The following is a 25,870-nucleotide window of genomic DNA, read 5'->3' as shown; positions in this document are numbered from 1 at the left end:
ATTTCCAAAACTAGGAGCCGCATGCTGCCGGTCCGATTGGTTTATTCTGGATAAGAAAAGCATAATGAAGCTCAACACTAGCTGCAGGAGCATTGTACACTGGGAAGTCGCCCACGGGGATACCACCCTCCTATGGCACGACTGCCACGACTCCTGGAATAATGATCCACTAGCCTACAGCCTTGCGGGAGATCGTTCTTTCCCTCTTTATAATAGTATTTCAGTTGCTGAGGCTGCTGAAGCGTAAGAACTTCTAGATCTGTTCCCGGGCCATCTTACAGAAATGGCATTGGCAAAGGCTTGCCTAGGGAGGTGGAATTGATCTAGGAGGTAGAACAAAGTTGTCTTAGGAGTCCATCTTTCATTTATATCCCCGGCCCCTCGCTCTTGTAAACATGTTCTCTTTTTTGTATTATAATATACTGTCAGAGCCTCCCCTACAGTCTCCCCCCCAAAATGATCTTATTAGCCAAATCTTTGTTCTGTTGGCTTCTATGGATCTTAATTATCATTGAACCATTTGAAAGACTTCCATCATTCTGCTCCAAAACAAGGCTGGAACAATACTTGATACTATCTCTTTGTTATGAGCAAATTTGTTAGTCGAAACTGATAAAAGAAGACATGTAACGGTAAAATCTATACATCACAAAAACTTTACCAACTCCAGTTACGAGAAATTGCTTTCATATTACATTATTGGCTCTTGATAGCCACAGAACCGTCAGGCCTAATGCGCCAATAATTCGGGTAAAACTTAACTATAACTTTCTTTGTTTCTTGTGTGGAGAAGCTTGAACCATACCTTTGATTGGATTGCAATCTAGTTTTGTATAGTATAGTACTTCTGCTTTTTGCTGGCAGCTTTCGAGGGCCTCAGCTTTTTGCACCATCTGTATGGTCTTGATATTATTTTGTAGTGGGGTATACCTTCATGAGAATTATACTCCATGGTATATTCATTTCCCAAGATTTATTCAACTCCTGTCTTCTTCTTTCCTAACCATATGCCACTATCTCCAGAGAAGATATTGTCTTCAAACAGTAAATTCGTGGGTATTGATAGCTATAAAAGGATATTCTGGGCGCTGCGCTTTACCGGTCAGATTTTCTTCAAGGCCTTGTGGATTGACATTGCTGCTATATGGCAACCAGTCGACAATGTAATTATGGTCCGGTGGATCGTTCATGGCATCCCTAGATTCCTACAGGATGGTCATAGCCGCTTTGATGGCATGTCAGAGTATAAGTTGGATAAGAATGGGAAGATTTACCAGCATAAGGTGGACAATGTTGCCACGAATTCTCGAAAGAAGTTCAAGATCTTGCCTGTCGAAGAGCTCATCAGATCACTCGGGTGCCCATCCACTCCAAAACCAACTTACTTCAAGATAACCTCACTCATGCCGTTTTGGTTGAGATGGACATGGATGAGATAATAACTGTTGTCAGACCTTATGCTCGCAAATTGAGCGAAATGCTGATGTTTCCAATCCGATACCCCCTAAGTGTTTGCCTTTCTGCTTTTCGGCTGTGTACCTACTTGCCACTGAGCAGTGGCCTCGTTATAACCGCTGTATTTGTGTACAGCTGTAAGTTTTGATTCAAAGAACACAGTTGTAGATGTTCCTTCATATTTTGTTGTTGTTGAGGGATATATGTTCCTCAGTGCCTGGTTATAACCGCTGTATTTGTGTACAGCTGTAAGTTTTGATTCAAAGAACATAATTGTAGATGTTCCTCCTTGTTTTGTTGTTGTTGAGGGATATATGTTCATCCTTGTATGATATACGGAAAGCTGTATTTGACTTTGCGTGTTGACTTGACAGACCAGCAAGGATATACCTCATGTATTGTGTTTTTGTTAACTTGTCAGATCAAGAACCTTGATTCGAATGGTGTGATGTTTTGTTATAATAAAATTTGCTTGCAGTGATGCCCTTTTTTATTTCGAACCATGCAGGCTGCGTGTAATTTGTGCCATGCAAATCTGTCACTCAAGTATCTGCAAAACCTGTACCATGGTAATTTGCCAGCATAGAAACCAGTACCTCCCCACCATTGCATAGCATCTCCCTTTTAAGCAAGTAATAGCAATTTCAGTTCTCTGTTCAAGAGGGATTCTAGCAGAGTCAAAATATTGCTCAATTGTCTGTATCCATGAGTCTGCATCTTGCCCTGCAAATTCAGGGATGTTGAGCTTTGCAGGTTTAACAATTGGTGTGTTTCTACCAAGCTTCATTTGCCCAGTGTTTCCCATTCTCTCTTGTTGTCTGCTAGTTTCAGCTAACTGTTCAACAGGTTCTCTGTTAACCATTTTCTGAACAGCAATAGTGTGCTGCATGTTTGCTAAGTCTTCAGGTCTGTAGGGCAAAAAAAAAAATTGAGGGTCTGTAGGGCAATTTCTGTGTGCCATCCAGATTCACTTCCTTGCCAGTGTGATCTCTTAGAACTGCTGATCCAATGACAGGGGATTTACCCAGATCAGGCGGTGGTGTTATCACAGGAATATGAATATTCATAAGTGTTCCTTGGTTGACACTGGGAGTTTCGTTGTTCTGAGAGTTAGGTGTTCCTGGAGGTAATTTGTTCTCCCCAGCTTTTCCTGAATTGACATCAACTACTGCAAATAGCTTTGGTAAAATCGCTCTGAATTGTGTCAAAATTCTCCTGAACACTGACAAAAATTCTTCGCAACAGTTGCGAAAATTTTGGCTAATTCTGGATGAGCAAATAAAAGAGCAGCGGGCAATACGATGAGATATACATATAATTATGCAGATAGGTACTGCAGATTGTGTTGTTGTGATAACTGAAGTCATTGCATTCTTGTCAGGACCTAACGGCGAGCATCTGAAGATTTAGAACACTGCAGACAGAGATTCATTTAAGTTTGAATTTGAAGCTGTTGGCGCGAAGCTCCCAGTATCGTCCATCTGCGATCTGACGCTTCTCCGACGCCCGTACCACTCCACGGCTTCTTAAAGCTCTGGATCACGTCCATCCTGCATCGGACGGCTGAAGATCGCGCGCGTCGCTGTTTACCTCTCCGGCAAAGAGAACAGTGTCTACCAGTTTTTACTTTCTTACTTTTTCCTTCATTTTGTATCTTGTAAGGCTATAAAGCTCACTTTCTGGATCGATGGTGTCATGGTATTCTTACGGCAGATGCCATGGGTAGGCTTATCGAGTGTGTTTGGGGTCAAAGGACGCCGGTGTGTTCCGGAAGCGAGATTAGGGACAAGCGGTGCGAGACACACGATGTACCCAGGTTCGGGGCCCTCCGACAGAAGTAACACCCCTAGTCCTGCCGGATCGTCTATGAGGATCACAAGAACTACAATGTTGCTCCTTGAGCTGTATGAGTGGAGGAGGAAGAAGGAACTAGCTCTCCTCTTCTCCTTGCATGTGAGTGGCTGTGTGTGTAGAATGAGGCCGACACCCCCCCCGGGGTCCTGGGAGGTCTTATAGCCTGGCCTCGCAGGTTACAAGTGATAAAATAAGGCGGGCAGGGCCCGCCGGGTGCGGGAGCCGCCGACAGCTCGCCACTATGGCACGTCGTCCTCCGCGTCGCAGGGCAGTTGGCATGGTGCCGGGCCGTGTTGATGTCGGCCGCCCTGGTCAGCGGAGCCGCGCGCACTATAGCCACACCTCCCTTGGTCAGCGGTGAGGGGTGGACTATTGCCACGCTCTCTCCGTCATGGGGAGCGGTCTTGTCATACGGTTGGATGGGACAGGCACTGACCCGCCAGAGCCGTCGCGCCGTGCCCGGTCGGCCCGAAGCCGGCCTGCTAGGGCACTCGTCGGGAACGAGCGCGACGAAGACGCACAGCTCGCCGAAGGGGACGACGAAGCCGCCTGCAGGGCAGGCGACACCCGCGCCAAGCATTGCGCCAGAGCCGTCGCAGCCGGCTGCACCGGGCAGGCTGATCAGACCGCGCGATGCGCTCGCTGGAGGCAGCAAAGGGTCTCGTCCGAAACATGACTCCGGCTGACGTCGTGGACCGCCCCACGATGGGCGCCAACTGTCGTGGTGTTCTCACGACAGATGCCATGGTAGGCTTATTGAGTGTGGTTGGGGTCAAAGGACTTCGGTGGGTTCTGAAAATGAGATTGGGGACAAGCGGTGCGAGACACACGATGAACCCGGGTTCAGGGCCCTCTGAGGGAGGTAACAACCCTAGTCCTGCCGGATCGTCTCTGAGGATCACAAGAACTACAATGTTTCTCCTTGAGTTGTATGAGTGGAGGAGGAAGAAGGAACTAGATCTCTTCTCCTTGCATGTGAGTGGGTGTGTGTGTGTAGAATGAGGCCGACCCCCTCCTCACAGGGCTCCTGGGAGGTCTTATAGCCTGGCCTCCCAGGTTACAAGTGATAAAAAAGACGGGGGGCCCTAGTGTCATTGGCTTTGTCTTCTAGTGGGGTCCGTCGGCTGCGGGACCTGCCGGCAGGTCGCCACTGTGGCATGTCGTCCTCCGCGTCACGGGGCAGTTACCACGTTCTCTCCGTCGTGCCAGGCCGGCCGGAGGGCTAGCCAGACTGAGGGGCGCTTGCCGCCCCGATGTTTTGAAAATTGCCAAGTGTTTGGCGCGCCTATCCCGGGGGTCATCCTCCTGACAGATGGAGAACCATTTCTTGTGTTAGGATTTCCCTCTTAGCCGCCAGTGTTTTTGGCAGACCTTAGGTTCCTCTTAATATTTAATTCGCAGCAAAACTCTTGATTTCTTCCAATAAAGTTGACTAGTTCGAGTTAAATCCAGTTTCTGTTCCTGAATTCTGTTCTTCAAACCAATTCGAGTTTGACAATTATGTTGCTTGTTTTAAGTATGTGTGAGAAGGCAGTACTTGATGCAAATGTGAGGCATTTCATTGATATTTCAGGTCTACATATGCAACATCTAAAATATGGGATTTTCCTTTCCAAATTGGTCATTTATACCGTAATTAATTTACAGATCAGTGTTTTACGGTGAATTAGCATATAATCAAGCCATTCACCATATAATCAAGCCCTCAGGGGCGTTACATACAATTCCTACCAAATCCACAGTTTCAGTTGCTCCAACCAAACAACTTCCAGCTTTTCCCCAGCTTACAGCTGCTGCTTTCCCACAGCTCCTAGTAGCCTTTTCATAATCTACAGCTGAACCAGGCACAGCCTAAGCCGGTTTGGGCAAGGGTAGATTTCCCTTTAACTAATCATGCTTAATTAAGTTATAACACATGGGAAGTGCCCCAGCGCCTGGGGGCAGTCTTTCATATTCGCACGTTCATGTCAGTACACATAGATGATACAGGTAGTAATGATAAGAATCACATTGGTCATCGTCGCCTTCAGATTTCACAGTGATTGACAGCAGGCTGCAAGCATTTGATGTTAAACTCCTAACTGCACCAAGAAAAAACAGTACTCTTGCAGCCTCAACCCGAAAGCTGGCATGAAAGAAGTCAAGTTTCGGATTTCCATCAGACGTAGGGTTTGTAATCTCGCCTAGGTTTCCTTGCACGTGTTCGAACTGGGTTTTCAATCTGGAACTCATAGTCATCAGTTGAGCCATGAGGAAGCTTCATCGTCTTTATTCCAGCACACTTTGCACGCAGGGTGATGTCCATGTGGATATTGAAACAATGGCGAACGTCCAAATACACAAGGTGAGGGCAGTTATCAAGGATTGTTGCCAATCCTGCGTTGGTGAGTTCGCTGCCAAACAGTTGAAGGGAGCGTAGCACAAACATTGTTGCAATCCCCAGAGCTTCCTCATCCTTGTTATACTCGATATCTTCGATGCTATAGAAGCAAGGATAGCTGACCTTTAAACATTTGAGGCGTGGACAGGCTATGCCAATACCCTCGTATACCTTTCCGAAAACATGTTTGCAAAGTGAAAGCTCAAGCTCCTCAAGCACAGGAAACTTATTAAGTGCCGCCAACAACCCTTCGTTAGTGATGTGCTTAGAAGATATGAGGCGAAGGCTCTTTAGAGATGGTGCCCTGGAAACAGAGAGCTTTGATGTTAATAACCAATATCCATTGTACTGTCCTGGAAGAACAGCTAGCTAATAGAAGGAACGAAATAGATCAAACTGCCGGGAAAGAACATAAAGCTGCTATGTAAGCTAAGGACATACTGACTGAAGTGGGGCTAAGTGATGGTATCTGTTGAAGCAAAGAATAAAAGGCAGTTTGCTACTTCTGTTTCCATGTACATGTGCAAAATATGAACTTAATGCTGCATGATAAGGCACTCATTTCCATGCACTGCTACGACATGATAATGCGATCTCCTCCTCTCACCAAAGAAACATGCAGCATCAGTATTCAATACACTGCTGGAAATGATGACTGTGCTCTGCAGTCATCCATTCATGCCAGCCTATGGAATATCCAGAGATAAGAGCAGCAAGCCAGCAACATGAAAGCATACAGCCAATCTAGGCAAACTTCTTTCACAAGACGATTGGTTCTTTTTTGTTTCTTCTGTAAGAACGATTATTCTCTATGTCAAACAGTATAGTTCAATTATGGTACTTAAGTGCATCTTAGTTTTATTTTATATATACTGATGAAGGAATCCATTTGGTTTCTGCAGGCCAATTGCAAGGGGTTCAAGGGTTCTAAATTCGTTTCTTGTTATATAAGAGCGGACTAGCGGTTTCTCTTTAAACTTGAATGCAAATTTCTTGTTATATAGAGCGGATTCTCTTTAAACTTGAATGCGAACCAAAGCCAGGTTTGCTTGCATCAAAGGTGGCCATCTTGTTCGATCCAGCGAGGATACTCGCCGCCGAGCAGCAAGAGGTGGGGAAGGTCTCGCGCTCATGTGCTTGCAGGACTCGGCGGCGAGTGTGATGCGGTGAGGTGGGAACGTGATGCTTCGGACGAAAGCCTTGTGCCGACCTAGTCGGCAACAATGACGGCGACACCTATGGGCCACATTTTTTCCTCGGAGGTGTCATCGAGAAGCTTCCGTCTTTGTTCCATGGTATGCTCCGGGCAAAAGCCTTAGATCCATATTGGATCCAACGACAAAGACGCCATCGATGTCGTTTTCCCCCTTGGGGGCGTCGCCTTCGAGCCGTTGATTTGCGGTCGGTCGTTAGGGGTCCCGGTTGGTTTGCTGGCACTTCTTGGGGCGTCTGGGGTGCCTTGGTCATCCTGGTGTTGTTGATCGACCTCCTCTCATGAGTGCCTCTCATGAGTGCTCGCGACGTTGGTGATGTCTCAAAGTTCAGTGACCTTCGATTGCGCTTGAGGTTTCGTTGCCTTGCATAGGGCTCTAGTTCATTCTATTTATGATGGTGGCCATGGGGTGGCCAAGAGGAGGTGCAGGGGCTGTCTCGGCAGATCATTGCCTCTCTTTGTCACAACGTGGCTAGGTGGTGGGAAGCCCTTCGACAATAGATGTGACACTCTCCTATGTCTTGAAGGTGAAGAGTGATCCCAGGGGCAGCGACTTCTTCTCTGGGTCTTCTCGGTGTCAGATTTCCTTTCCACTGATCCAACTATGCTAGTTTCTCGGTCTGATCTAATGGCGATGGTTGCTGAGCTCTTGGTGGTGGTTGTTTGTTGTAGCTCGTTTCTAGTTCTCATTTCAGTTCTCTTCCTCTGCTTCCCTGATCCTTCTTGTGTGTCGTGCGCTACGTCCTATAGCCGTCGTGTGCTTTTGCCTGCCGTAGCAGCTTAAGAAAAATGCACGCGACTAGTAAATCATAAGTTGCGCTAATGATCTATCTACAATACCCTAATTGCAGAATAAGGAAAATCGAAGCCAGGCATGAAGCCCAATCTTCCATCGAGAGGGGAGGGGAGAAATAAAGAAATCTCACTGCTCGGTGAGGAATAGGAGGAAGTGGTCGGTGGCGTCTTCGCCCCAGAAGGACTCACACCGGCCCGACCCCCGCCGGACGGCTTCCTTCGCCATGCCTTCGTCAATCCGGTAGTTGTGATATTTGTGGATGCGCATGTCGATGCGGCGCCAGAGCTCGGGTTCATTGCGTATGGCCCGGCGCCAGGAGCGGCATACTCGCCCCGCTCCGCCCACCATGAGCTCGATGGTTTCCAGGTATTGGAGCACCGACAGTAGCGCGTCTATAGGCAGATCCGCCCAATCCGCGGACGGCCGCACCTCGCCGCAGCGGCGGGGCCGGCGGCGACGGCGGGAGGGGAAGGAGGACATCGCGTGGGGCGTGGGGCGTGGGCCTATGTTCTTTTTTTTTAGGGGTGGGGCGTGGGCCTATGACGGAGCGTGCACTCGCGTCAGGCCGTCGCTATAAATGGGCCAGCCTAAGGTTGCAAGTAAGTTATTCTTTCCCCAGTTTTTTCCATCGTTTTTTTTTTTAATATTGTGAATACATATGTTTCAAAACATAAAATTAATGCAATGTAAAACATTTATCTTGATTAAAAAAACCAACATATTAGCTTAATGCAATGTAAAAAAAATAGATTGATTCAAAAAATTGTTGATAGCACACAAAAAAAAAATGTTGTGAAATTTAAAAAAAGTTCATGAATTTTAATGTAATATGTTGAACTTTGTATGAATTAGGTTCAGTTTGCATGAAATTTGTCCTTCTAGTTCAATTTTCATTTGAAATGCAGGTGGACGTTTCGGCCATGTGGTTGGGTGGCCGGCTCCTGTATTCTCGTCGAGGGACGGACGACGAGCCCGATTTGCAGAACGCCGTTGGAGATGCCCTTATAACCCTTGTTTTTTCTTTTTAGGTTATAGGTGACTTGGAGTAGATGTTGCCACCTGCTGGCAGTCCAACAATGATTTGCCAGAGAAGATCGGACAGTCTATCCAACAGGGATGATGACAGTGAGGCCAGGTTGCTAGGTTCGTCTATCCCGAGCAAACCGTCAGATGGAATCATTCAAGCAGAACACGCCACCGGGAGAGAGAACACGACGAGGGAGCCACCGGCCAAACCCAGCAACGGTTAGTAGTACAGCCTGGACCGACATTTCCAATCTTGACACCTTTACTACTCAACCTCCCACCCCCAACACCTCACACACACCTGCACTGCGTTGCGTTGCCTTGCGCTGGCTTCCTTCCAAACCTGGGACCTGGAGGAGGGTCACGCGTCGCGAGCCATCCCTGGGTAACTGGAAAGAAACGCGTGACAACCTCCTCCCGTGAGCTGTCCCGTCGTCCATGTTCCGTGCTTCCGAAGAACAGCTCACGGAATTTGGCTTGCAAGACAACTCACAAGTTGCATCCTGCCTAGCACATATTCTATCCACACTCAACAATAAGATAAGAATAAGATAGCCCCCATAATGATGTAAGTTGCCGCGCATGGTAAAAGAGACGCATCAAAGGCACGCGAGCAAGTGGTAAAAAGAATCGTTGGGTTACTCTTACTCAACCCTGAGTGGGTATGAACAGTACAGCACTCAATTAGCTCTTTGAATTACATAGCAAACGGCGGTGGGCAGATCGGTCAACAACATATGAAAGAATCAACGGCTGCAGCTACCAGAAGCTATACTTGGGTCAAACATCCCTTCCTCGCACACAAGTCAAGTCAGCATATAAATTCAACCGGACTTTACAAATTGCATCGACGAGAAAGTCAAAAAAAGGGGGGTAAAAAAGAATTCCCTCACGACGGCCCGCTGTATCCTGAACTGTAGCCACTGTGGCCACCTTTCTTCATTGTCCCTGTCTCGATTTCTTGAGTTTGTTGGCCCTCACTGCTTGATGCAGATGGTATCTGACCATACTCGCTCGTCGGCGCACTGTATTGGCTGCTCGTGTAGTCATTCGTCGTAAAGGCCATCTTCTTGAACTTCTTCATGTCCTCGTTGTACTGCCCAGAATCATAGTCAGAGCTGCTGTATGATCCGAAAAAGCGGCTATGACCAGGCCGAACACCTTCGTTAAGATCCTCCAAAGAGACGTCACCTTCTAAGGCCCGAACAACCTGGCAATCATATCAGGTATGAGCAACCACATAATTCTCACTTGTAGCCACAATACTAAGGGCTGAAAGCATTATTGTGCTATAAGCAGATTACAGCTCTATTAACATCTAAAATGCCCGAAGTAGATGTCGAATTGATTTTCATATACAAGTTACCTGACTCATTCGAGGGCGACGACGTGCTGAATGGCGTACACATGCAGCAGCACATGCTATCATTCTGGCAATCTCATTAGGATTGAAATCCTTTCCCAGACGAGCATCCACTAACTCATCATAGTTACCATCCTCAAGTGCTCGCATCAGTAAAGGTCTTGCCTATAGATGGTCAAATATGTTACTCCATCGACAACATTAATTCAATAGAAGAAACGATTCTAACAGAAGGCTTACAGATAATGAAGTATATAAATTGACTACAAAGAAATGACACACAGACAATAGCTTTGTCAAAAAAATGTTCAATGATCATATAGTTTCTTACAACTTATTGACATACAATGATCAAAACTAGCAAAGCAATTTGCTTCTACAAGACCATGATAAGTCAAAAGCTAAAACAATGTTTGACTCGAGGTTGTATTCTTAAAGCATTCAAACATAAGTATGCAAATGTACTTACAGCACATAATATTAAATCTACAAACGTCATGATCAGTAATGACAATGACAGCACATAATATTAAAGCATTTTAAAAAACAAATCATGAAAATGATCATGTACCCAAAATGTCCCTTGCCTGACGTACATAAGAAACTACCAAACTTTCCTGACTTATCTAGTCGAAGTATCATGGGTAACACCAAACTTAAGTAGGCTATTAAAATACTTACCCAATCAACCAAGCTGTCATCCATATATGTTTGGGTTGAATCAACAGGCCGGCGCCCAGTTATCAGCTCAAGAAGCATCACTCCAAAGGAAAAGACATCTGATTTCTCAGTTAGCTTTCCAGAAGACGCATATTCTGGTGCTAGATACCTAATACCATAAAAAAGGTCTCAGGAAACTGTAACTGCAACTACAGCATAGCAAATTGAATGATGATTCAGTTTCTATCTAAAATACTGAAACAATATAAATGACACAAACTAGGGGTTTTCCCGTAAAGAAATTTAAACATATCACATACCCGAAAGTGCCCATTACTCTTGTTGACACATGTGTGTTGTTATCAGAGGTGAACTTTGCCAGACCAAAATCCGCAACCTGTAGAGAGGATTACAATTAGCTCTGGTTATGCACAAACAAAACGAGTAAGACACTGAAATTGGATAAACTCAAAGTTGTTGTCTACACAGCTACATCAATAAACACCTTAAGATGGCATTTCAAATTTCAACAACAAATACACAAAGATAATTGCACCACATGTTTACTCCCAAAGCATGTAAATTATTTATGTCAGAACTCTAATGAAGATGGTAATGTTAAATTAAATAAATGGTTAAACAAATGTTGTTAACAGACACGATAGAAAGGAAGCAGAAATGGAGAAGTATAACCTACCTTAGCTTCGAATTTAAAATCAAGAAGAATGTTTGATGACTTTATATCACGATGTATGATCTTCGGGTGGCCTGTCAATTATGAAAACAAACATTATTTAAGGACCTGTTTTTGGTTACACGCCTATCTTCTATGCTAGTTTTGAAATATAATTGCACAAAAAAAGGTACACATTGTGGTAAACTCACAATCTTCGTGAATGTATGCCAAACCCTTAGCAGCACCAAGGGCAATCCTTAGTCTTATGGGCCACTCCAACGTTGGACGGCCTTTTCCTGTGGAAGGTGAAAGCAGTCTTAACAATCAGCAACAAAACTTAGGGCGTATAACATATCATATAGCGACTAACTTGTAGCATACAAGCCTCAAATTAAAAGTAAAAAATAAAATAAAAAATGAAGGAGATACAAAACTTCATCCATGAACTTCACTATGATAGGGCATATTACTGTCTGTTGCCATTTCAACCAAGTAAAACACAAAGTAACTAGCGAAATGGACAAAGGGCTTTTGATTCTACTTGGTTCTTTCCCGCAAATGCAGAGTTTCTAATGACAATTTTACAAGTTAGTAGTTACTATGGTAAAAGGGAACAAGCTAGAAAATTAAATCATATAGTTTCAGTTGTTATCTAGTTTTAACATTTTCTTTGTGAAATGTGAATAGATGTGTTTCTAAAGTTGTTGTTTTATGGGATGTGGGATAGATGTATTTATACGCTCAGCTATTATCGTCTCATGGATAAACCATGCATACAGAAGATAGATCAATGAGGCAATAAGGCATACCATGTAAGTGGAATTCCAATGTGTTATTGGTGACAAACTCATATACAAGCAACCTCTTCCCCCCAGAGATGCAGTAACCAACCAGAGACACAAGATGCTTGTGATGAACACGGCTGATAATCTCAACCTCCGCCTGGAACTCACGCTCTCCCTGGCCACTCCCAAGTTTCAATTGCTTCACAGCAATCTCTTTGCCATTAGGCAGCACTCCTTTGTGAACATATCCAAAACCACCTTGTCCGAGGAGATTAGCATCAGAGAACCCATCGGTTGCCCTCACCAGCTCATCATAAGTGAATGTGCTCTTAGAGTTCGTGAAGCCAAGGGCGGTGCCAGGGGATGGTGGAGGCAGGATCTCACCACCTGAGTAATTAGAACCTGACCCACCGCTGCTGTTTATCATAGGTGGTGGAGGCGGCGGTGGTGCCTGTGGAGGACGATTGGCATATGCCGGAGGAGGTGATGGGTGCATCTTAACCACATGATCAGGTGGAGGAGGAGGAGCATTATTCTGCCAATTCTGGTATGTTGCTCCATAATGATCCTCTGCAGTAAGACAGAATATTGTTAGGATTAGAAAAAGTGTTTCCGTTTTGCAAGTTGGAAGAATTAAGCTCATCATAAGATATCGAGATGCAACATATGCAATTGCTTTTCTGTTCCAAACAAAAGAAATGATGAACAGAATAAATTATGACACCTAACACAGACAACAGGCATGATGCCATCATGCAATCATTTAGGAGTACTTAACACTACCGATAGCCTAGCACATACAGATAATTTGAATGTAACAAAAACAGGGATTTTCCTAGATGAGCCGTGACAATTGAGAAGTACTACTACTAGTAAAATTCAGGTGCGGCACTAGCTAAATTGAAATTTTCCGAAGTGCTTACACGTCAACGACACGGCACATGCAGCTAAACACACCTAACCCGTGCCTAAGCATAACAAGTGCGAATTGCAGCCAAATTTGCCGAGAATAGGAGGATTCCAACCGACAGCACCGTGACTGGCTGCTTGCACACGATACCCGCACACCAGATCTAGATCTAGACAGCGACAGCTAGTATTCGGGAGGTGCAAACCTTTGTACTGCGGAGGAGGAGGCGGCGGGTAACCATAGTGCGGGGGTGGAGGCTGGCGGCGGCGCTTCTTCCGGAGGCAGCAGAGGCACACGAAGGTAGCGAGCAGCAGCAGCACGAAGCCACCCACGGCTACGCCGACGACCACCGACGTGGACACCCCGGAGCCACCGCCACCGGAGGAATGAGGCGGCGATTTGGGCGACGGGTTGTTGTGGCCTGGCGTGAACGGCGATCTTCCCCCGCCACCGGGCGAGGGCGGGGCCCTCCCTTCTGGCGAGGGCGGAGAGGGCGTGTCCGAGGGCGGGGAAGGGGTGGCAGGGGGTGACGGAGATGGTGCCGATGGGGTGGCCGGTGTGGAGGACGGCGCGGGAGGGGAGGCCGCGGGCGCTGCCGGCGGCGGGACGGAGGCCGGGGGCGGGTTGGCGGGGGCCGGCGGCGAGGGGGATGGGATCGCTGGGGGAGGCGCCGACGGGGTGGCCGGGGGAGGCGCGGTGGCATTAGCCGGAGGCGCCGGGGGCGTAGTCGGCGCCGGCGCGGCGGTCGGCGACGACATCTGCCGCGCGGAAGGCGCCCGGCTCCGGAGGCGGAGCTGGAGGGTTGCTCCCGCTTTGCTTAGCGCCTAAGAATGGTGGGAGACGACGCTCCCTTTGCGCCTTTGAGGTGGTGAGATCGGAGAAGAAAAGCGTAGTCAGTAGTAGTAGTAGTGCTGCGCAGTGGAGCGGGGGAGTTAAAACAAGGAGGAGGGAATTGGAACCTGGAAGGGAAGGGATGGCTCGCTCGGAAAGGCCGCGGTGACAGCGGGGACGTGGTCGGCCCCGCCTTAGGTGCGTGCCGGTGGGGCCACCGGATGCGCGGCGGGAATTGTGTTGCTTAACTGACATGTGGAGCGGGCCGGTGAGGGTCGGGTTGTGGCCCTGGCGATGCCTTCCGGTGGTTGCGTTGGGGCCTTCTCTATCTGTATGTATGCCGCGTCGCTCTTGAGTTTGACCTCGCCGGTTAGACGTCTTTTCCAGTAAGCCCTTCGAGACTGGTTTCACGTTACCGCGGCGTATACTACATGCGGACCCCCGCCCATCTGCAAGCCAAATACGCTGACGCCAAGGCAAAATTGACAAATTTGACCTATAAATGAAATCAAATCACAGAATGAACTGTCCGTGAAATTATTTCACGCGGCTCACCTTTTTATGTAACGCCCGACACGAAGGCGCCACACTACACTGTGCAACGCCTCACAGATAGGCGCTACACGTCTGACCAGTCGCATCCGTGTGATCCGAAAATTACTAAGTCAGTGTGCGGCGCCTGAGAGCTAGGCGCCACACTATACAGTGTAGCGCCTAGCTTCTAGGCATTGCACTAGTGGTTGCTTCATTTTGTAGTGCAACCACTAGTCCAGCGCCTGAGAGCTAGGCGCCGCACTATACAGTACAGCGCCTAGCTCTTAGGCTCTGCACAATGACTTAGCAAATTTTAGGCAGTCTGGGGTGCAACGCTGTCCAGGCGTGTAGCGCTTATCTGCGAGGCGTTGCACAGTGTAGTATGGCGCCTTCATGTCGGGCGTCACACAAAAAGGTCAGCCACGTGAAATAGTTTCACGGACAGTTCATTCTGTGATTTGATTTCGTCCTCAGGTCAAATTTGTCAAATTTGCCCGAGTAGAACGGAGGTCCTAGTTCCTTTTTGCCTTTCGTTGATTGCAACGCGGTGCCGTCGGGTTGTAAATTATGGCAAAAATGACAAATCTGGCATGTGGACGAAAGTATTTCACAACTGAACCGTGTTTGAAAAGATTTCACACATTTGACCCTTTTTTGAAAGTGGCCATTTCTGGCTTTCATTACATTAAGCAGGAGAGAGTGTAGAAAACGGTGGTTGATCAAGTGATCAATGGGGTGAAATAGAAAAGGTACACTGCCAGCTTAGCGGGCTCCTGAAGTAGCCCGTCGGACTAATCGCTATCTCTCATGGCACGTCCCCAAAAGGGTGCGCAATGCATTTGGCTCCGGCGATCCTCCGTTGCTCCATGTCCCGGCGACAGGCTTCAGTGAAGTTGTTGACACTTGGGGTCTTCCCCCTAAGGTGCATGCATTGCGCTTGATCCAGATGTGCCAGATGACCAAGGAGAGCATCGATCTGGTTCCCTTCTTTGTGCCTGGTGGTGCTCCGTCAACGATCATCCGAACCCGCTCAGCTGTGGATGCTCCCCTGCTCCATCAACATTTGACCCTTTTAACTGCAACGTGGTGCCGTCGGGTTGTGAATTATGAAGAGTCGTAGTTGGAAAAGATGATAAGAAGGATCATTGGTGCTCGGTGCGAGGTAAAGTCGTACTACATCAAAACCCTCCCAAATGTTTGGCCCACACGGTTTGAATTTTTTTTCTTTCAACATCCTGCATCAAACGTCGTCCATGGTCTTATCGTTGTCCGATTTTAGACAAATTGAAAGAAGAAGATTTGCGATCGTCAGGACCTCCGCCGCATAGGCATCCGACAATTAGGACACGCATAGAACAACCCCCACCCCCACCCCCTCTCGTTCCTCTTCAACTGACACTCCGTTCTCGGTTATGCTAGGTATCATTTCACTTCAAAACTATTTCTGTTTTATCATCTACCTACTTGTGGAAGAGTAGAGATTAACCTTGGGATGCTGATATGTATCAAAGTTATCTACAATTTTTGATTGTTTCATGATATTATATTTCAATATTTTTATAGTAATTTTTATTTGGACTAAACTTTTAATTTAGTGTCCAGAGTTAGTTGTTTTCTGCATGTTTTTGGTTCTACAGAAAATCCATATTTGCGGAGCTCAAAATAACTAGGAATTTTTTCGGGCAAAGAAGAATCTAGAAAGCACCAAAAGATGCAGGGGGCACCTAGGCCCCCAGACGCCCAGGCGATGCAGCCAGGAGGTGGCCCGCGTGGGCCAGTCGTCTGGAGCCCCTTGGCACAGCCTTTCACCCATTTTTTCTATGAATTCTGATACTTCCCAACACCCTCAGTACGTGGTCGGACCCGCCTTAAGTGTGTCCGGTGGGGCCACCGGATGCACGGCGAGAATTGTGTTGTTTAACTGACATGTGGGGCGGGTCGGCGTAGGTCACTAACACGTGGGGTGGGCCGGCGTAGGCCACATTGTCAGTGACCCTAGCTATACCTACCGGTAGTTGCATTCGGTTTTTGCCTTCCCTATTTGTATGTCGCATCACTTTTGAGTTTGACCTCACCGGTTAGACATCTTTTCCCATAAGCCCTACGAGACCAATTTTCACATTACCGTGGTGTATACTGGTCCAAGGTAGTAGGGCTTCTGCTACATGCGGGACTTGCATGTAGGCGTTATCTCTGCAAGCCAAATACGCCGACGCCAGTGGAACAGAGTTACTAGTTTCTTTTCCTTTCGTTGATTGACTGCAATGCGGTGTCGTAGGGTTGTGAATTATGAAGGGTCGCGGTTGGAGAAAATGATAAGAACGATCACAGGTGCCCGCTGCGAGGGAAAGTCGTACATCAAAACGCCTCCAAATGTTTGAACGGCATGGTTTGAACTTTTTTCTTTCAGCGTCGTGCATCAAATGTCCATGGTCTTATCGTAGTCCAAATTTTCACAAATCGAAAGAAGATTTGCGGTTTTTCGGACTTCCGCCCCGTAGGCATCCGATAATCAGGACCGACATAGAACCTCCGTTCTCGGTTATGTTAGATAGCATTTCACATCAAAAAATTATTTTTGTTTTATCATCTGCCTACTCAGGGACAAGTAGAGATTAACCTCGGGGATGCCATCCATAAGCTTAATCCATGCATGGAACAATTTTTAATCATAAATTTCATTCTCTCTCAAGATTGTGCAACATGTTCTTGCTCAAGTTGTTTAAAATTCATGATTTGATCTCTAAGAGATATTATCTTAGCGGGAGGAAAATACTTAGCAATAAAAGCATTCTTACATGTATTCCATGAATCAATACTATTGGGAGGTAAGGATGAAAACTAAGTTTTAGCTCGATCGTTTAGCGAGAAAGAAAATAATTTTAACTTCACAATATCATTATCCACATCTTTTTTTTCTTTTGAATATCATATAATTCAATGAAAGTATTTGTTGGGGAACGCAGTATTTCAAAAAAATCCCTACGATCACGTAAGATCTATCTAGGTGATGCATAGCAACAAGAGGGGAGAGTGTGTCCACGTACCCTCATAGACCGAAAGCGGGAGCGTTATGTTGGGGAACGCAGTAATTTCAAAAAAAATCCTACGCACACGCAAGATCCATCTAGGTGATGCATAGCAACGAGAGGGGAGAGTGTTGTCCACGTACCCTCATAGACCGAAAGCGGAAGCATTATGAAAGTACGACACCTCCGCGATCTGCACACGTTCAGCTCAGTGACGTCCCACGAACTCTAGACCCAGCTGAGTGTCATGATTTTTCTGTCATGATTTTTTGTCATAGAAGTAGGAGCCCACCACATCTATGATGATACCGGGTTTTGTCACAATTATCGTCATAGAAGTGTCATATGTATGACAGAAAAAAAATTCGTTCGGCCCAAAATGTCACGGATGTGTCTTTTTTTTTTGTAGTGATATTCTACGAAGATCTTTATCGGTCAAACCGCATAACAACATACGTTGTTCCCTTTGTCATCGGTATGTTACTTGCCCGAGATTCGATCGTCGGTATCTCAATACCTAGTTCAATCTTGTTACCGGCAAATCTGTTTACTTGTTCCGTAATGCATCATCCCGCAACTAACTCATTAGTCACATTGCTTGCAAGGCTTATAGTGATGTGCATTACCGAGAGGGCCCAGAGATACCTCTCCGATACTCGGAGTGACAAATCCTAATCTCGATCTATGCCAACTCAACAAACACCATCGGAGACACCTGTAGAGCATCTTTATAATCACCCAGTTATGTTGTGACGTTTGATAGCACACAAAGTGTTCCTCCGGTATTCGGGAGTTGCATAATCTCATAGTCATAGGAACATGTATAAGTCATGAAGAAAGCAATAACGACAAACTAAACGATCATCGTGCTAAGCTAACGGATGGGTCAAGTCAATCACATCATTCTCTAATGATGGGATCCCGTTAATCAAATGACAACTCATGTCTATGGCTAGGAAACTTAACCATCTTTGATTCAACGAGCTAGTCAAGTAGAGGCATACTAGTGACACTCTGTTTGTCTATGTATTCACACATGTACTAAGTTTCCGGTTAATACAATTCTAGCATGAATAATAAAAATTTATCATGATATAAGGAAATATAAGTAACAACTTTATTATTGCCTCTAGGGCATATTTCCTTCAGTCTCCCACTTGCACTAGAGTCAATAATCTAGATTACACAATAATGACTCTAACACCCATGGAGTCTTGGTGCTGATCATGTTTTGCTCGTGAGAGAGGCTTAGTCAATGGGTCTGCAACATTCAGATATGTATGTATTTTGCAAATCTCTATGTCTCTCTCCTTGACTTGATCGCGGATGGAATTGAAGCGTCTCTTGATGTGCTTGGTTCTCTTGTGAAATCTGGATTCCTTTGCCAAGGCAATTGCACCCTTATTGTCACAAAAGATTTTCATTGGACCCAATGCACTAGGTATGCCACCTAGATCGGATATGAACTCCTTCATCCAGACTCCTTCATTTGCTGCTTCCGAAGCAGCTATGTACTCCGCTTCACACGTAGATCCCGCCACGACGCTTTGCTTAGAACTGCACCAACTTACAGCTCCACCGTTCAATATAAATACGTATCCGGTTTGTGACTTAGAGTCATCCGGATCAGTGTCAAAGCTTGCATCGACGTAACCATTTACGACGAGTTCTTTGTCACCTCCATAAACGAGAAACATATCCTTAGTCCTTTTCAGGTATTTCAGGATGTTCTTGACTGCTGTCCAGTGATCCACTCCTGGATTACTTTGGTACCTCCCTGCTAAACTAATAGCAAGGCACACATCAGGTCTGGTACACAGCATTGCATACATGATAGAACCTATGGCTGAAGCATAGGGAATGACTTTCATTTTCTCTCTATCTTCTGCAGTGGTCGGGCATTAAGTCTGACTCAACTTCACACCTTCTAACACAAGCAAGAACCCTTTCTTTGCTTGATTCATTTTGAAATTCTTCAAAACTTTATCAAGGTATGTGCTTTGTGAAAGTCCAATTAAGCGTCTTGATCTATCTCTGTAGGTCTTGATGCCCAATATATAAGCAGCTTCACCGAGGTCTTTCATTGAAAAACTCTTATTCAAGTATCCTTTTATGCTATCCAGAAATGCTATATCATTTCCAGTCAACAATATGTATCCACATATAATATTAGAAATGCTATAGAGCTCCCACTCACTTTCTTGTAAATACAGGCTTCTCCAAAAGTCTGTATAAAACCATATGCTTTGACCACACTATCAAAACGTTTATTCCAACTCCGAGATGCTTGCACCAGTCCATAAATGGATCGCTGGAGCTTCCACACTTTGTTAGCATCCTTTGGATTGATAAAACCTTCGGGTTGCATCATATACAACTCTTCTTCCAGAAATCCATTCAGGAATGCAGTCTTTACATCCATTTGCCAAATTTCATAATCATAAAATACAGTAATTGCTAACATGATTCGGACGGACTTAAGCATCGCTACGGGTGAGAAGGTCTCATCGTAGTCAACTCCTTGAACTTGTCGAAAACTTTTCGCAACAAGTCGAGCTTTATAGACAGTAACATTACCGTCAGCGTCAGTCTTCTTCTTGAAGATCCACTTATTCTCGATGGCTTGCCGATCAACGGGCAAGTCAGCCAAAGTCCACACTTTGTTCTCATACATGGATCCCATCTCAGATTCCATGGCCTCAAGCCATTTCGCGGAATCTGGGCTCATCATCGCTTGCTCATAGTTCGTAGGTTTGTCATGGTTAAGTAACATGACCTCCAGTACCGGATTACCGTACCACTCTGGTGCGGTTCTTACTCGGGTTGACCTACGAGGTTCAGTAGTAACTTGATCTGAAGTTACATGATCATCATCATTAGCTTCCTCACTGATTGGTGTAGTAGTCACAGGAACTGATTTCTATGATGAACTACTTTCCAATAAGGGAGCACGTACAGTTACCTCATCAAGTTCTACTTTCCTCCTACTCACTTCTTTCGAGAGAAAACTCCTTCTCTAGAAAGGATCCATTCTTAGCAACGAATGTCTTGCCTTTGGATTTGTGATGGAAGGTGTACCCAACAGTCTCCTTTGGGTATCCTATGAAGACACATTTCTCTGATTTGGGTTCGAGCTTATCAGGTTGAAGCTTTTTCACATAAGCATCGCAGACCCAAACTTTAAGAAACGACAACTTGGGTTTCTTGCCAAACCACAGTTCATAAGGTGTCGTCTCAACGGATTTAGATGGTGTCCTATTTAACGTGAATGCAGCTGTCTCTAAAGCATAACCCCAAAATGATAGCGGTAAATTAGTAAGAGACATCATAGATCGCACCATATCTAATAAAGTGCGGTTACGACGTTCGGACACACCATTACGCTGTGGTGTTCCGGGTGGCGTGAGTTGCGAAACTATTCTGCATTGTTTCAAATGAAGACCAAACTCGTAACTCAAATATTCTCCTCCACGATCAGATCGTAGAAACTTTATTTTCTTGTTACGATGATTTGCCACTTCACTCTGAAATTCTTTGAACTTTTCAAATGTTTCAGACTTATGTTTCATCAAGTAGATATACCCATATCTGCTCAAATCATCTGTGAAGGTCAGAAAATAACAATACCCGCCGCGAGCCTCAATGTTCATTGGACCACATACATCAGTATGTATGATTTCCAATAAATCTGTTGCTCGCTCCATTGTTCCGGAGAACGGAGTCTTAGTCATCTTGCCCATGAGGCATGGTTCGCAAGTACCAAGTGATTCATAATCAAGTGATTCCAAAAGTCCATCAGAATGGAGTTTCTTCATGCGCTTTACACTAATATGACCCAAACGGCAGTGCCACAAATAAGTTGCACTATCATTATCAACTCTGCATCTTTTGGCTTCAATATTATGAATATGTGTTTCACTACTATCGAGATTCAACAAAAATAGACCACTCTTCAAGGGTGCATGACCATAAAAGATATTACTCATATAAATAGAACAACCATTATTCTCGGATTTAAATGAATAACCGTCTCGCATCAAACAAGATCCAGATATAATGTTCATGCTTAACGCTGGCACCAAATAACAATTATTCAGGTCTAAAACTAATCCCGAAGGTAGATGTAGAGGTAGCGTGCCGACGGCGATCACATCGACTTTGGAACCATTTCCCACGCGCATCGTCACCTCGTCCTTAGCCAATCTTCGTTTAATCCGTAGCCCCTGTTTCGAGTTGCAAATATGAGCAACAGAACCAATATCAAATACCCAGGCGCTACTACGAGCATTAGTAAGGTACACATTAATAACATGTATATCAAATATATCTTTCACTTTGCCATCCTTCTTATTTGCCAAATACTTGGGGCAGTTCCGCTTCCAGTGGCCAGTCCCTTTGCAGTAGAAGCACTCAGTCTCAGGCTTAGGTCCAGACTTGGGCTTCTTCACTTGAGCAGCAACTTGCTTGTCGTTCTTCTTGAAGTTCCCCTTCTTCCCTTTACCCTTTTTCTTGAAACCGGTGGTCTTGTTGACCATCAACACTTGATGCTCCTTCTTGATTTCTACCTCCTCAGCCTTTAGCATTGCGAAGAGCTCGGGAATTGTCTTATCCATCCCTTGCATATTATAGTTCATCACGAAGCTCTTGTAGCTTGTTGGCAGTGATTGAAGAACTCTGTCAATGACACTATCATCTGGAAGTTTAACTCCCAGCTAAGTCAAGTGGTTGTGGTACCCAGACATTCTGAGTATATGTTCACTGACAGAACTATTCTCCTCCATTTTGCAGATGTAGAACTTATTGGAGACTTCATATCTCTCAATTCGGGCATTTGCTTGAAATATTAACTTCAACTCCTAGAACATCTCATATGCTTCGTGACGTTCAAAACGACGTTGAAGTCCCGGTTCTAAGCCGTAAAGCATGGCACACTGAACTATCGAGTAGTCATCAGCTTTTCTTTGCCAGCCGTTCTTAACGACATCAACAGCATCTGCAGCAGGCCTGGCACCTAGCGGTGCTTCCAGGACGTAATTCTTCTTTGCAGCAATGAGGATAATCCTCAAGTTATGGACTTAGTCCGTGTAGTTGCTACCATCATCTTTCAACTTAGCTTTCTCTAGGAACGTATTAAAATTCAAAGGAACAGTAGCACGGGCCATTGATCCTCGACAACATAGACATGCAAAATACTATCAGGTACTAAATTCATGATAAATTAAAGTTCAATTAATCATATTACTTAAGAACTCCCACTTAGATAGACATCCCTCTAATTATCTAAGTGATCACGTGATCCAAATCAACTAAACCATGTCCGATCATCACGTGAGATGGAGTAGTTTTCAATGGTGAACATCACTATGTTCATCATATCTACTATATGATTCACGCTCGACCTTTCGGTCTCAGTGTTCCGAGGCCATATCCGCATATGCTAGGCTCGTCAAGTTTAACCCGAGTATTCTGCGTGTGCAAAACTGGCTTGCCCTCGTTGTATGTGAACGTAGAGGTTATCACACCCGATCATCATGTGGTGTCTCGGCACGACGAACTTTCGCAACGGTGCATACTCAGGGAGAACACTTGTACCTTGAAATTTAGTGAGAGATCATCTTATAATGCTACCGTCGAACTAAGCAAAATAAGATGCATAAAGGATAAGCATCACATGCAATCAATATAAGTGATATGATATGGCCATCATCATCTTGTGCCTTTGATCTCCATCTCAAAAGCACCGTCATGATCACCATCGTCACCAGCGCGACACCTTTATCTCCATCGTAGCATCGTTGTCGTCTCGCCAACTATTGGTTCAACGACTATCGCTACCGCTTAGTGATAAAGTAAAAACAATTACAGGGTGATTACATTGCTTACAATAAAGCGACAACCATATGGCTCCTGCTAGTTGCCGATAACTCTGTTACAAAACATGATCATCTCATACAATAAAATTTAGGATCATGTCTTGACCATATCACATCACAACATGCCCTGCAAAAATAAGTTAGACGTCTTCTACTTTGTTGTTGCAAGTTTTACGTGGCTGCTACGGGCTGAGCAAGAACCGTTCTTACCTACGCATCAAAACCACAATGATTTTTCGTCAAGTGTGTTGTTTTAACCTTCAACAAGGACCGGGCGTAGTCACACTCGATTCAACTAAAGTTGGAGAAATTGACACCCGCCAGCCACCTGTGTGCAAAGCACGTCGGTAGAACCAGTCTCGCGTAAGCGTACGCGTAATGTCGGTCCGGGCAGCTTCATCCAACAATACCGCCGAATCAAAGTATGACATGCTAGTAAGCAGTATGACTATTATCGCCCACAGCTCTTTGTGTTCTACTCGTGCATATAACATCTACGCATAGACCTGGCTTGGATGCCACTGTTGGGGAACGCAGTAATTTCAAAAAAAGTCATACGCACACGCAAGATCCATCTAGGTGATGCATAGCAACGAGCGGGGAGAGTGTTGTCCACGTACCTTCGTAGACCGAAAGCGGAAGCGTTATAACAACGCGGTTGATGTAGTCGTACGTTTTCACGATCCGACCGATCCTAGTACCAAAAGTAAGACACCTCCGCGATCTGCACACGTTCAGCTCGGTGACGTCCCACGAACTCTAGATCCAGCTGAGTGTCGAGGGAGAGCTTCGTCAGCACGACGGTGTGATGACAGTGATGATGAAGTTACCGACGCAGGGCTTCGCCTAACCACTACAACAATATGACCGAGGTGGAAATCTGTGGAGGGGGGCACCGCACACGGCTAAACAATCAACTTGTGTGTCTATGGGGTGCCCCCTCCCCTGTATATAAAGGAGGGGAGGAGGAGGCCGGCCGGCCCTAGAGGGCGCGCCAAGGGTGGGGGGAATCCTACTCCTAGTAGGAGTAGGATTCCTCCTTTCCTAGTCCTACTAGGAGGGGGAAGGAAGGAGAGGGGGAGGGAGAGGGAAACAGGGGCCGCGCCCCCTCCCCTAGTCCAATTCGGACTCCCTTGGAAGGGGGGCGCCGCCTCCTAGCTACTGCCCTCTCTCTCCCTAAAGCCCACTAAGGGCCCAATAACTTCCCGAGGGGGGGGGTTCCGGTAACCCTCCGGCACTCCGGTTTTATCTGAAACCTCCCGAAACATTTCCGATGTCCGAACATAGCCGTCCAATATATCAATCTTTATGTCTCGACCATTTCGAGACTTCTCGTCATGTCCATGATCACATCCGGGACTCTGAGCAACCTTCGTACATCAAAACACATAAACTCATAATACCAATCGTCACCGAACGTTAAGCGTGCGGAACCTACGGGTTCGAGAACTATGTAGACATGACCGAGACTCGTCCCCGGTCAATAACCAATAGCGGAACCTGGATGCTCATATTGGTTCCTACATACACTACAAAAAAATACACTTCCGTGATGATACGTGCTTGTCACAGTAGGTCGCGTTTTTTGTCATGCATGTACATCCATGACAAATTTATGACAGAATCAAGATAGTCATACATGTGCTGTCGTAGAAGTGTTCCATGACATTACCAAAATTATCATCACGGAAGTGTCCACTTCCATGACGATAAATCGCGCGTCACAGAAGTGCTTTCGTCAAGGGTGACCAACACGTGGCATCCACCGTAACGGAACGCCGTTAAGCTATCGGGTCGGGTTTTGGATCCGATAACCCATTAACAGCCCCGACCAATGGGGATTTTCCACATGTAAAATCATCATTGGCTGGAGGAAACACGCGTCGGCTCATCGGTGGGACAGATGTCATCCACTCATTGGACAGAAGGTGCCTATGATACGTCGACACGTGGCACGGCCCAACAGTGGCCCATTCCTGTGAAAAGGCCGGCCCGTTTGACTTGGTCAAAAGCTGGCGGGCCGGCCCATGGAAAGCCTGTTAACGGCCTGTTCGCATATAGCCCATTTACAGCCCGCTAACCCAAGGCCCGTTACGCCCTATTCGAATTAGGCCTAGTAGCGTCATCTGGGCCATCCAATATGATTCCAGCCCGTTTTCACTTCTGGCCCATGTATGGCCCATGACGTCTTTCGGCCCATATGAGGCCCTATGTAACTCTTGGCCTATTAACGGCCCATGCTGAAACTGGCCCGTAATGAACAGTGTATTACTTTACACCCATTAATGGCCCGTGGTGAAACTGGCCCGTAATGAACAGTGTATCACTTTATACCCATTAACGGCCCGTTATTCCGTTGGGCCGTTTCCAGCCCATGTTATCTTTCGGCCTTCTCAGAGCCCATTTATTCTTGGGCTATTTTCCAGCATTCGTTTACTTACGGCCCGTTACTGTCATTTTCTGCTTGTGGGCCAAATTCAGCCCG

General features: G+C 45.9%; 2 protein-coding genes across 2 annotated transcripts; both read right to left on the bottom strand.

The window, feature by feature from the left end:
- Positions 1-4,912: 4,912 nt before the first annotated feature.
- On the bottom strand, positions 4,913-8,231 carry LOC109735029 (putative F-box/LRR-repeat protein 22). Its single transcript, XM_020294221.4, has 2 exons — positions 7,829-8,231; positions 4,913-5,993 (listed from the first exon to the last, which is right to left on the bottom strand). The coding sequence occupies exons 1-2, from the start codon at positions 8,176-8,178 to the stop codon at positions 5,468-5,470; spliced, it is 876 nt and encodes a 291-aa protein (XP_020149810.1). The 5' UTR covers positions 8,179-8,231; the 3' UTR covers positions 4,913-5,467.
- A 1,111-nt stretch (positions 8,232-9,342) lies between these two features.
- On the bottom strand, positions 9,343-14,116 carry LOC109735030 (proline-rich receptor-like protein kinase PERK15). Its single transcript, XM_020294222.4, has 8 exons — positions 13,324-14,116; positions 12,233-12,778; positions 11,633-11,719; positions 11,445-11,515; positions 11,068-11,144; positions 10,769-10,916; positions 10,091-10,252; positions 9,343-9,934 (listed from the first exon to the last, which is right to left on the bottom strand). Exons 1-8 carry the CDS (start codon positions 13,874-13,876, stop codon positions 9,614-9,616), a joined length of 1,965 nt encoding a protein of 654 aa, XP_020149811.3. The 5' UTR covers positions 13,877-14,116; the 3' UTR covers positions 9,343-9,613.
- Positions 14,117-25,870: the final 11,754 nt, after the last annotated feature.

Source organism: Aegilops tauschii, chromosome 1 (genome assembly GCF_002575655.3).
Source record: "Aegilops tauschii subsp. strangulata cultivar AL8/78 chromosome 1, Aet v6.0, whole genome shotgun sequence".
Taxonomy (NCBI): domain Eukaryota; kingdom Viridiplantae; phylum Streptophyta; class Magnoliopsida; order Poales; family Poaceae; genus Aegilops; species Aegilops tauschii.
The sequence above is the reverse complement of the archived record's forward strand: the minus strand, read 5'-3'. Positions and strand labels throughout refer to the sequence as shown.

What these genes read in the sequence shown, in the direction of transcription:
- LOC109735029 (XM_020294221.4), bottom strand. Translation starts at nt 8,178, where the DNA reads ATGTCCTCCTTCCCCTCCCGCCGTCGCCGCCGGCCCCGCCGCTGCGGC. An exon ending in CTCCTATTCCTCACCGAGCA is followed by an intron (nt 5,994 to 7,828) that starts GTGAGATTTCTT and finishes CTCTGTTTCCAG; the next exon opens with GGCACCATCTCTAAAGAGCC.
- LOC109735030 (XM_020294222.4), bottom strand. Translation starts at nt 13,876, where the DNA reads ATGTCGTCGCCGACCGCCGCGCCGGCGCCGACTACGCCCCCGGCGCCT. An exon ending in TCCTCCTCCGCAGTACAAAG is followed by an intron (nt 12,779 to 13,323) that starts GTTTGCACCTCC and finishes GTCTTACTGCAG; the next exon opens with AGGATCATTATGGAGCAACA. An exon ending in GGCATACATTCACGAAGATT is followed by an intron (nt 11,516 to 11,632) that starts GTGAGTTTACCA and finishes CATAATTGACAG; the next exon opens with GCCACCCGAAGATCATACAT.